We start from the raw sequence: 12,593 nt of genomic DNA, 5'->3' as shown, positions 1-12,593 counted from the left end.
TTGAGTATGAAGGTTTTAAGATGCATGGAATTTCTTGCATGGTTTTCTAAACGGTGGGGTTATACTACGTTGGTTTACACTGAACTGAATTTATTTTTGTCCACTCACAATTTTCTGTTTTGCGCCCCCCAGCCAGTAGTTGACTGAGCTCCGCAGCAGAGCCGGATCGTGCGCTTCCGAGCCTTGAACCTTCGTAGGACTCTTTCTTCATGTTATTTCCTTTGAACTCTGTTTTGTTGAAATTGAAGTTCTTAGACATGCTCTGTTATCGCCCTGTTAGGGTTTGATTTGTGAGGCCTGAGGCCATTTCATTGTAAATTGTTTGTTCGTTTTAAAGCATGCTGCTGGTTGGGTTTGTTGTGTATTTTGTTGCAGGTTGAAATCTGTTGGGTTTCTTAAATTTATAGGGGGGACTCTGCCAAAATTTTGGTAAAGCGTCTCGGTTTCTAGTAAGTGGGCCCGGCATCGGGGTGATGTCGGAACAAAGACGGGGTCCTCTCCGGTCTACGGGGAAATTCCGGGGCGGGTCCTGTCACTAATAGAGAATATAATGATGTTATTGGTGATGAAGTCTTAGGTGATGTGATAATTGAGTGTGAGCCATTTACTAGAGGGATGCCAAATGTTGACACATTTGATGAATTGGTGGGTGAGTTAGGTAGTCAAAATATTCGAGGTGGGTGTGAAGATATATGGATTGAATGATGCTTATGTAATTGGCAGTGTATGACATTAATTTTGTAATATATTTTAATGTCATTTCTTCACTTTCATTATACAGGTTTTGGCCACAAAACAATCAGTGCAAAAAATACTGGATCCAGATTACATCATTATATTCTGCATAAAAAACGACGTCTGTTCAAATAAAACACGACGTTATGGTTAACCATTTATTCAGCATATTTACCGATGTCTTAAAGCAACGTAACAATGAAGAACCACGACGCTATTGTGGAGCAATTATCCAGGATATCACGTCGGGGAAGGATTAAGAACCGCCATGTAATTCAAAATAACACGACTCCAATCCCATAATACCGACGTCTAAAAAACGAGATAAATTATCTGAACATTAATTTGGAACCGACGTTGTTTAATACGTGCGTCGTAAATAATGACGTTGTTTAGAAGCTCAACGTCGTCTACATTAATAAGTGCGTCGTGAGTAATGAATACATATAAATACAACGTCCACTATATAAATGCCACCGACGTTGTTTAGCATTTCAACGTCAACTACATAAATACATACGTCGTATATAATGACACTGACAACTATTTACACGTCATCTTTTTTAGAAAAATCGAAGTGGAAAATTTATTTCACGACGGTTATTTTTAAATAAGAGACGTAGTATATTTCAATAACGTCGTCTTCTCATGTATTTAAAGATGTCATATTTTTTCTTGTCGTGAAAATTGTATTTAACGGCGTAGTGTTTAGTTTTCGTTGTTGTATGTCTATCTTGCGGCCTTGTTCTTTCAATATGTGTCATATTTTTCCTTTTTAACGACGGTTATTTGTTTGAGTTGGTCGTCTATTCTCATCCTCGACAAATTTTTAAAACTTTAGCAGACTAAACACGTCTGTTTTTATTTGTTTTCGACGTTGTTGTATTTAACAACGTCTAATATTTATCGTCGTTGTTTGTTTCTGAAGATAGGACGTATAAATTTTGTAATACGACTCCCATATATTTGTAACCGACGTTGTTTCGTTGTTCAACGTCTACTCTATAAATACATACATCGTAAATAATGACACTGACAACTATTTCCACGTCATCTTTTATAGAAAAATCGAAGTGGAAAATTTTGTTTTACGACGGCTGTTTTTATATAGGCGACGTAGTAGGATTAAATAACGTCGTCTTCTTATGTATTTAAAGACGTCATATTTTTTAGTGTCGTGAAAATAATATTTAACGGCGTCGTATTTTAATTTTCGTCGTTGTATGTATATCTTGCGGCCTTGTTCTGTTAATATGTGTCATATTTTTCCTTTTTTACGACGGTTTGTTTAAGAGTTGGTCGTCTATTCTCATCCTCGGCTGCTTTTTTAGTTCTTTTTGCAGTACAAAGACGTCGTTTTGTATTTGTTGATGACGTTGTATATTTTAACAACGACGGTGTTTTAGCGTCGTGGTTTATGAGGGAAAAGATGACGGTGGATTCCACGACCATTGAAAAACTGAATACACGACGGTGGTTTACCGTCGTCTTTTTGCTTTTTTGTAGTAGTGAATCCTTTAATCGCACACCCCTATATTCAAGCAATGTAAATATAGGGACCCAATTACACACCCAATCTTAATATTCCCAAATTTTAACAAATGATTGCATTGAGAATTGAATTTTCACTAGGCTTCCATCCTTTGTGTAATTTAAAGGGTTAAATAATTTTTTTGTCACTGGGTTTTATATGGAAATTCAATTTGATCACTGAAAAAAAAATTTAGCCAAAATTGGTCATTGTGTTTTCCAAAATTTACAATTTATAGACATTCTGTTATCTTCCGTTAAGTGCAGTTTTATTTTTATTTTTTTAAGAAGCACCTTCAATCCTCTTCCTCTAACTCAACGAGTTAGGGTATATTGTGCTATTATGGTTTAACAATTTAGAGAAATCTTGGGTTGAAAGTGGAGATAATGGTGCACTTGGGTTAAGGTGATGAGCAAAAATATTCTTTTAAGTAATATTGTTAAAACATAACAGATTTGGCTTATAAATAGAAGTCTCAAAATATACATATTACTATGCGGATCAGATCATTTCAATGACTCGATATGACAATTTTAGCTGGATAATTTTGGGTTGTCTAAATGTATCTTGGACACGACTAAGACTAAGCAAAGCTACAGGAATGAAGAGTACGTACATCAACAGTTGACCATCCAATGTGGAAAGGTCCTGTCCATGGAACTTACTAAGTCACGACAGTCATCCATTTTCTACGTGGTTCACTCTCTGTCGCCTTTAGGTCTTCAGGTCGTCTGGTATATATAAGCCCCTGAAGAACACACACCTCATTTCACCGAGCAAAGTCTCTTCTTCTTCCTTTTCTTCTTCAGTTTGATAGAGGTCATCTCGTAGATAAATAAATGCAAAATACTTATGTGTAATTAGATACTATAAGAAATAAACTGTAGCGAAGTAAGTTCGAGTTCTAACTTGATTAAGAAGCAGAAACCATGGCGGGTGGTGGATTTGGGACCGGGACGGGAGGAGGAGACTTTGAGGCAAAGATCACACCTCTTGTGATCATTTCTTGCATATTGGCCTCCAGCGGAGGCCTCATGTTTGGTTATGACGTTGGTATTTCCGGTACGTACGTATGTAGCAAAGAGCTAGCTAGCTATGTTCTCATGCATGGAAGCAAATGGTTATATATTGGTCTTACTTAAAACACAATTAATTAAAAATTATTTGATACTACGTATGTAAACATAATTAATTTATAATGTAGTCTAATGATCAAACTATAATTGATCATGCAGGGGGTGTTACATCCATGCCGGAGTTCCTGAGGGAATTCTTCCCAACAGTGTATAAGAAGAACAGCCAGCCCGGACTTGAAAGCAATTACTGTAAATACGATAATCAGGGCTTGCAGCTGTTCACGTCTTCATTGTACCTCGCTGCTTTGGTAGCTACCTTCGTTGCGTCCTACACAACCAAATCGCTAGGCCGAAAGCTAACCATGTTGATGGCGGGGATTTTCTTCCTCGTCGGAACAGTTTTCAATGCTGCAGCTGTTAACCTTGCCATGCTTATCATTGGCAGGATCTTACTTGGTTGTGGAGTTGGTTTTGCAAACCAGGTTTAATTAACTCTTAATCTTATCTTAATTTCCATTATAAGGATTTGTAGTTTGAACACATAATATTCATAAATTTAATTCCATGTAATTAATGGATATCTATATGATTGATTACAGGCGGTGCCACTTTTCCTTTCGGAGGTTGCACCCACAAGAATTCGTGGGTCACTAAATATACTCTTCCAGCTGATGTGCACCATTGGCATTCTTGTAGCAAACATGATCAACTATGGAACTTCCAAGTAATTAAGCCAATATAATTAATTATTAGCTAGTTATAAATATTAATCACATATAATTAAGGTGTAATGAAGTTGTGCTATGTACCACCTGCATGCAGAATGTCAGGGCCAAATGGATGGAGGATATCACTGGGTTTAGCTGCCATTCCAGCACTCTTGTTAACCATGGGGTCTCTCATTGTAACAGACACTCCTAACAGTTTGATTGCTCGCGGTAAGATGGAGGAAGGGAAAGCGATTCTTAAAAAGATTCGCGGTGTTGACAACGTCGAACCAGAGTTCTTAGAAATTGTTGAGGCCAGTCGTGCCGCTAATGAAGTGAAGCATCCCTTCAGAAATCTCCTTAAGCGCAGAAACAGGCCTCAACTGGTCATTGCAATCTGCATGCAGGTGCTGCGACTATAGCCTATTGTTGTGTTAACTAGTTTTCACAATCACATATTATTAGATAGTCTGACATGTTATGTTTGTACGTGCATACAGATTTTCCAGCAATTGACTGGCATTAACGCAATTATGTTCTACGCTCCCGTTTTGTTCAAGACCTTGGGATTTAAGAGTGACGCTTCCCTTTACTCATCCGCCATAACAGGAGCTGTCAATGTCCTCTCAACTGTTGTATCAATCTACTTTGTGGACAGAGCTGGTCGCCGCGTGCTCCTGCTAGAAGCGGGTGTTCAAATGTTCCTTTCTCAAATTGTGATTACAGTAGTGCTCGGAATCAAACTGAAGGACGACGTGAACAACCTCGGCCATGGCTTGGGAATTCTTGTGCTGGTTTTCGTGTGCAGTTTCGTTGCATCCTTTGCATGGTCTTGGGGACCTCTTGGGTGGTTGATTCCAAGTGAGATTTTCGCACTAGATGCTCGCTCAGCCGGCCAAAGTGTGGCTGTCTTTTTCAACATGCTCTTCACCTTTATTATAGCCCAGGCCTTCCTCTCAATGCTTTGCCACATGATGTTTGCCATTTTCTTGTTCTTCGCAATTTGGGTCTTCGCCATGACTCTCTTTACTCTCTTCTTAATTCCCGAGACGAAAGGTGTCCCTATTGAAGAGATGACTGAGAGAGTATGGAAGAAGCACTGGTTCTGGAAGCGATATATGGATGAAGTCGAAGATAATCCCAAGGCCCAGGCAAATGCTTAAAGCACTTATCCTTGCCTGCAGGGTTCTTAGATTTTACAATTTCCACGAATTTAAGTTTTAGGAGTTCTTGTTTAGTTCTAGTAGACCTTCATCTCGCACCCCCAAGCCATTTGATTTGTTTTTCTTCCTTTGAACGTAGCTTCAATTTCATTCCTAGCAAAGTACTTGTCAGCAGTGTATAGACTACACTCTGCATGGCAATTGCTTTAATAATTGTTACTTTCGCCGATTAATGTAAGGTTTATCTTTTATTGTTATGTCACGCATGATCTGGTCTATCTTAAAATATATTATTCAAAACAAATTAAAAATATTCGTAGGTTAGTACATCTGGTTTACCTTGTGGCAAACATCCATTTTAAGACATATGCAAGATGTACTAGTTAACGAATTAACCACCACATGATAAGGTTAGGAAATGTGTGGCCAAGCAATCAAAACCAACTTTAGACAGACTCGATCAACTTTAGATGTACTAGTTCAACGAATTTCGCTTTAATGCCTGACCAAGCAATCAAAACCAACCATAGATCATGCCATGGCGAAGGATCCTGACCATGGTACAGACTAAATCATGCCTTTTTCTAGGAAAGTTCACTGGCTGTTGCCCTGAGGTCACCTAGTATATAAACCCCTCAAGTACACATTTCATTTCAGCGAGCTAGTTTTTCAAAACAGTGTCATTGAGGTTGGCTAGTATATACAAGTATCCGCATTCATCAAATTAAATACGCAGAATCAAAGTGTAGCGAAATAAGTTTGAGTACTTAAATAGGAAGCAGAAACAATGGCAGGAGGTGGCTTTGGGGCCGCATCGGGAGGCGGAGACTTTGAAGCAAAGATCACGCCTCTAGTGATCATGTCTTGCATAATGGCCGCTAGCGGAGGCCTCATGTTCGGTTATGATGTTGGTATTTCAGGTAGGCATTGTGGAGCTTTTCATATCATTCACGTAAAATTAATTAACCTTTTTTTTTTTTTGGGGTTAAAAATTTAATTAACATTCTTTCTTAATTTAATTAATTTGACACGTGTGATCATTGTGATGGATGCAGGGGGTGTTACATCCATGCCTTCTTTCCTGAAACAATTCTTCCCGGTTGTTTATAAGAAGACTCAAGAGACTGGACTTGATAGCAACTACTGCAAATACGACAATCAAGGCTTGCAGTTGTTCACATCTTCCTTGTACCTCGCTGCTTTAATTTCAACCTTCTTTGCGTCGTACACAACCCGATCCCTGGGGCGAAAGCTCACCATGTTCATTGCTGGGGTTTTCTTTGTAGTCGGAACAGTTTTTAATGCTGCAGCTGTTAACCTTGCCATGCTTATCATTGGGAGGATCTTGCTTGGTTGTGGAGTTGGTTTTGCTAACCAGGTACATAATTATTTCCTAATCTTAGCTTTTTCTATAACATGCTAGGTTTTACTAATTAATGAATATAAGTACAGGCAGTGCCGCTTTTTCTTTCGGAGATTGCACCCACAAGAATTCGCGGGGCACTTAACATACTCTTCCAGCTAAATATCACCATTGGCATTCTTTTCGCAAATCTTATTAATTATGGAACTGCCAAGTAAGCCACCATCCTCCCTAATATTCCATTAATCATAACCGGTAATTAGACACGAGTGATTAATTAATGTACTTTTTCTGGCACAGAATTGAAGGGGGATATGGATGGAGAGTGTCACTAGGTTTGGCTGGCATTCCAGCAGGTATGCTGACTATTGGGTCTCTCATTGTGGTAGACACACCTAACAGTTTGATCGAACGAGGTAAGTTGGAGGAAGGAAAAGCAGTTCTTAAAAGGATTAGGGGTGTTGACAATGTGGATCCAGAATTCTTAGAGATTGTGGAGGCAAGTCGTGTGGCAAAAGAAGTGAAGCATCCTTTCAGAAACCTCCTTAAGCGTAGGAACAGGCCTCAATTGGTCATTGCAATTTGGATGCAGGTGCCGCAACTATACTAGAACTTGTGCTAACCAAGGCATTTCAAAATCTTAGTTACATTTAACGCATATCAGATAGTCTCACATGTTATGTTTTACATGCCTACAGATTTTCCAGCAATTCACTGGCATTAACGCAGTCATGTTCTACGCTCCAGTTTTGTTCCAGACCTTGGGATTTAAGAGTGATGCTTCCCTCTACTCAGCTGTTATCACAGGAGCTGTCAATGTCCTCTCAACCGTTGTATCAATATACTTTGTTGACAGAGCTGGTCGGCGCGTGCTATTGTTAGAAGCCGGTGTCCAAATGTTCCTTTCTCAATTGGTGGTTGCAATAATAATGGGACTCAAAGTGAAGGATCACTCTAACAACCTTGGCCATGGCTTGGCAATTATTGTGGTGCTTATGGTTTGCAGTTTTGTTTCATCCTTCGCGTGGTCTTGGGGACCTCTCGGGTGGTTGATCCCTAGCGAAACATTCCCATTAGAGGCCCGCTCAGCAGGCCAGAGTGTGGCTGTCTGTACCAACATGCTCTTCACCTTTATCATAGCACAGGCCTTCCTCTCAATGCTTTGCAACATGAAGTTTGGCATTTTCCTCTTCTTCACATTTTGGGTCTTTGTCATGACAATTTTCGTTGTGGTCTTAATTCCTGAGACCAAGGGTGTCCCTATTGAAGAGATGACAGAAAGAGTTTGGAAGCAACACTGGTTCTGGAAGCGATTCATGGATGACGTAGAAGATGATCCTAAGGGCAAGTTGCATGCTTGAACTATCTGAATTCAGATAGTTTATTATCTGCTTGGTGGTTTATTAGATTTTACAAGTTCCCTGAATTTGAGGCTTAATAGTTCTTCTTTGGTTCTAGTAGCCTCACAACACGCCCTCTCTGCTTGCCAAATAATCTGCTAATTTATTTTCTGAGAGGCAATATTTGAACAAAATGTATTCCTGCAGGCCCCTCTTGGTTTACATTTCCTTCTTTTGATTTCGTTTATCAATTCAATTGTCGGAACTGCCCCCTATCGATCTGCATGGATTTTGATGAATTGTGTTTTTCTTAAAGCAAACTTGTCAAAATGAAGAGGATAACAAGAAATAATGTTTATCCCGATCGAGAGAGATGTTTTTGAGCTCTCCTCTCTCTCAACAAAATGAAAGCATAAGAGAAAGGAGAGCTCAAAAATGCATTGCTAAAATCTTTAATATTATGGAAATATGAAAAATGTACAATTGTAGTGATATACAATTGCAATAATATGTACAATTGTGATGAACAAAATTGAAAGAAAATTTCTAAAGACATAACAAACCAAACAAAATTAACAACTGCCCTGCATACGCCGTAAGATGGTTTAAGCATTTGCCTGGGCCTTGGGATTATCTTCGATTTCATCCATATATCGCTTCCAAAACCAGTGCTTCTTCCATACTCTCTCAGTCATCTCTTCAATAGGGACGCCTTTCGTCTCAGGAATTAAGAAGAGCGTGAAGAGAGTCATGGCAAACAACGAGTAAACTTTCATAGAAAAAGGCATGATTTAGTCTGTGTCATGGTCAAGATCCTTCCCCATGGCATGATCCATGGTTGGTTTTCTTTCTTGATTGCTCGGTTAGGCATTAGAAGGACCACATTTCCTAACCTCATCCTGAGAGGTAGTTAATGAATGAAGTTGAGGTTCCACCCCAAAACCAATTGGCAATGGGGAGAATAGCCCAACTCCTTATAAACCTAAGCTAGGTCCCTTAACATTTCAATGTGGGACCAACACTCTCAACATGCCCCCGCACGTGTGGCGAACTTTCAAGCCTAATACGTGGACAACACATATTGAGTGATGTGGGAGCACGTGTGGCCATTGGGCCAAACACGTGAAGCCTTGCTCTGATACCATGAAGGAAGTTGAGGTTCCACCCAAAAACCAATTGGCAATAGGGGGAGTAGCCCAACTCTTTATAAACCTAGGCTAGGTCCCTTAATATTTCAATGTGGGACAAACACTTTCAACAGTTAATTCAATGTGCTCGTCTATTTGTTTAGTCACACTTGAAAAATAATTAGTCCAAATCATGAGAAGCATTATGCATTGGGTCTAAATGCGTGGTTAGTTTCGTATTAAGTTACAAATTGTTAGCTCTTGACCGCTACTATAAACATATATGTTTTGTGACACTTTTATTAAACAATAATCTCAATTAATTGAACCTTGTCAATTTTTTACATTTCTTCATGTGGGAGTTTAGAAAGAACCTACCATTTTATTTTCGAGAGGGGTCACAAAAAGCTTATGGCCGGCCTTAGGCATATAGGGACATATTGACTGTTGGCAGACAAAGAAAGGAACATATGGAAAATTCTGTAGAAATAAATATGGTAGCACTAGTCAGGCATGTCTATTTCACGTCTGTTAGTTAGAGACACGGTTAGAAGTTGTTACGGTTGTAAAGAATTAGTTAAGACTAAAACAAGCTACAAAGCTTAGAGAGTCTCATTTGTATCTCTAACAGATTGAAGAAAATCAGAAAAGCTTTTCATTTTCGTCTTCTTCCATTGAACCTTCCTTTCTGGTTATCTTGGTATCAGAGCATGGACTTGGTTCTGCGTGTAATCTTCAGCTTCTTCGACTTTTCTTGTTCTTCAATTGTAATTGTTTTGTGGCACGAAGCTGTCCTTCTGTGTATTGTTTTCTGATGCCATCTGTTTCTTGTTCATCATGTCGTCAATTTCACCCAAAACTGATGGTTTACTTGGCATGATTTTGAGTAAAGTACATGAGGATAATTTGTTGAAAAGGAGATAACAAATTCAGTCAGTTCTTGAGGGTTACGACCTTTTTGGTTACTTTGATGGTACAGTGGTGTGGTGTCCACCAAAGTACATAATTACAGTTAAATGAGGGGGCACCAATTAAATTACTATGGGAACCTAATTAAATCAAACCCTAGGTTAAATAATTCATTCTATTTGGGGATTATTCGACCTAATTAGGAATTAATCAACCTAATTGGGAGTTACTCAATTTAATTGAGAATTACCCAATTAAATTGAACGTTACCTAATTAGGTTGAGAATTGATTTGGTTAATTACCACGATTCCCAATTAAATGAGGAGTTACCTAATTGAATCAGGATTTGATTTGATACCTACCACAATTAGGGATTTGATTTATCATAATTAATCAAATCCCTAATTAATCAAATCAATTCCAAAAAGGGGAGGAATAATTCCCTTCCGTCTACGGAATTATTCCTCTAAAACCCTAGCCTCCGAAACCACTATAAAAGCATAGCACAAGGATTGAGGTACGTCAGAACTATTACTAAAATCTCTACAGAAAATTCCTCTCAAACCCTAGCCACCTCTTCTCTCTCTCTCTCTCTCTCTCTCTCTTTTTTACATAAAGCTCCGGTCGCCCGATTTATATTATAAACACATCCAGTACCCTATTTTAGTTATCGTTTCTCTACGGATCGATTGAACTGACTTAGGCATCGGAGGGCTTTTGGCCAACACCCCCCGGGTGTGGTCATCTTATTTGAAAGGACCCGCCCCGAATTTTTCCAAAATCCGAGACAAATCCTTTGGAATTCCTGACATCACCCCGATGCCGGTCCCACTTACTAAAGACCGAGACTTTCTGCCGAAATTTCGGCAGAGTCTCCCCTATAAATGGGACATTTTCCAAAATTCCAACCTGCATAAAAACACATTTAATATCCCCAACTGGCAGCATGCACAATATAAATTCATGCAATTTATATAAATGGCCTTTGGCCTTCCAAAAATTCTCAACAAACTACCAAACCCGCTAACAGGTCAATTCATGTCGTAAACAAGGTAATAATAAATTCAAATATAAATTATGACTAACATTTAGTCTGCGGCTGCACCTAACAACCTTAGGCTGCCTACGTACCCTCCTTGAGGGATCAAGCCACACGTAGTTCTCTCGTAAAACCCAATTCCACACTCAGGCGATACCTCATTTCACTTCTCTGTATTCCACATAATCTCCCCATACGCCGGTACAACCAACGCCACGTATGGGGTCTGTCTCAACGCCGGATAACCTACGCCACGCGAGACCTGCACATCATATCACATAACTCCCCATACGCCGGTACAACCAACGCCACGTATGGGGTCTGTCTCAACGCCGGATAACCTACGCCACGCGAGACCTAACATCATATGTCACATCTCTCCCCATACGCCGGTACAACCAACGCCACGTATGGGGCCTGTCTCAACGCCGGATAACCTACGCCACGTGAGACCTGAACATCATATCACATATCTCCCCATACGCTGGTACAACCAACGCCACGTATGGGGTCTGTTCGCACGCCGGATAACCTACGCCACGTGGGACCTAACTTTCACTTGATGGTACTCGTAGTGAATCCAAAATCCGGGGAGGTACTTAAGGTAGTGCGTATAGCACTCCAAACTGACATTCTAGACTCTTTTGTACCCTTGTACAAACATATATAATTATATTTTTATTCTAATATTGCGTAAATCCCAACAACAGTCTAGCACCCGATAATCCCCCTGGGAAGGTGAGATTACTTCGGGAGACTCACGGTCAACCAAGGGTCAAACTACCCTAACCCTGGTCAAACGAGCCCACGGGGACCACGACCTCCAAACTCCGATCCGAAAGTTCCTATGGGTTCTATAAGGTATAGGACACTCGTCCTGCAAGTTTGGTTCAGATTGGACGGTCGGATCGCTCACGATCGCACGACCTAACGGATAATATAAAATATAATCTTTAAATTATTAAATCGGAACATCCGGGGCTCCGATTCACGATCCGTGAATTCCTCCACGATCCTAAAAATACCTAGTTTAACATATAATATTTTCGAGACCATCCAATGGTCCCAACCTATCGAACACGGATAACGCCCGATAGGCGATGTCCGTTCGATAGTCAAACGACGTCTGAATTGTGATCCGCGAAATCCTACGCCCTCGTGACGGCACGAGGACCTCAAAACTGTCCAGAGACACGCCACCACCCTGGCCCACGCGCCGCCACACGCGCGGGCAGACCGGGTGTCCAAAGAGATTACGGTCCGTCGAAAAATCTTGGAACCGAGACTCCAAACTCCTACCCTAGGTAAAACACCCTATTTGGAGCCACTTTTGTTCTTGAACCTACCCCAAAAAGTGGCCGAAAATGGCCGAAAACAAACTCCCAAAATCGGCAGAATTTCAAATCGAAGATCAGCTATCCTAGGCTCAAAATTAACGAAATCCTATCCAACCATCAGCTAGAGCATAGAAAATAGGTGGAAAACCATACCTTACTCGTCAAATTTGGAGAAGAAATGAGAGAGAACAAGCTCCTTGAAATTTGGGTTAAAACCGGTCGGATTTTTGCATTTTCCGGCGAGCACAGGAGGTTCCGGTGGCTG

At 40.1% G+C, this 12,593-nt stretch overlaps 2 protein-coding genes across 2 annotated transcripts; both read left to right on the top strand.

The window, feature by feature from the left end:
* Positions 1-3,053: 3,053 nt before the first annotated feature.
* On the top strand, positions 3,054-5,474 carry LOC117635640 (sugar transport protein MST4-like). Its single transcript, XM_034369979.1, has 5 exons — positions 3,054-3,328; positions 3,502-3,824; positions 3,942-4,066; positions 4,165-4,456; positions 4,550-5,474. Exons 1-5 carry the CDS (start codon positions 3,196-3,198, stop codon positions 5,210-5,212), a joined length of 1,536 nt encoding a protein of 511 aa, XP_034225870.1. The 5' UTR covers positions 3,054-3,195; the 3' UTR covers positions 5,213-5,474.
* Positions 5,475-5,882: 408 nt separating this feature from the next.
* On the top strand, positions 5,883-8,137 carry LOC117636782 (sugar transport protein MST4-like). The gene is made up of 5 exons (XM_034371453.1): positions 5,883-6,132; positions 6,268-6,590; positions 6,665-6,789; positions 6,876-7,167; positions 7,274-8,137. Exons 1-5 carry the CDS (start codon positions 6,000-6,002, stop codon positions 7,934-7,936), a joined length of 1,536 nt encoding a protein of 511 aa, XP_034227344.1. The 5' UTR covers positions 5,883-5,999; the 3' UTR covers positions 7,937-8,137.
* The last annotated feature ends 4,456 nt before the right edge of the window (positions 8,138-12,593 follow it).

Source organism: Prunus dulcis, chromosome 1 (genome assembly GCF_902201215.1).
Source record: "Prunus dulcis chromosome 1, ALMONDv2, whole genome shotgun sequence".
Lineage (NCBI taxonomy): Eukaryota > Viridiplantae > Streptophyta > Magnoliopsida > Rosales > Rosaceae > Prunus > Prunus dulcis.
This window is presented reverse-complemented; position numbering and strand designations above follow the sequence as displayed.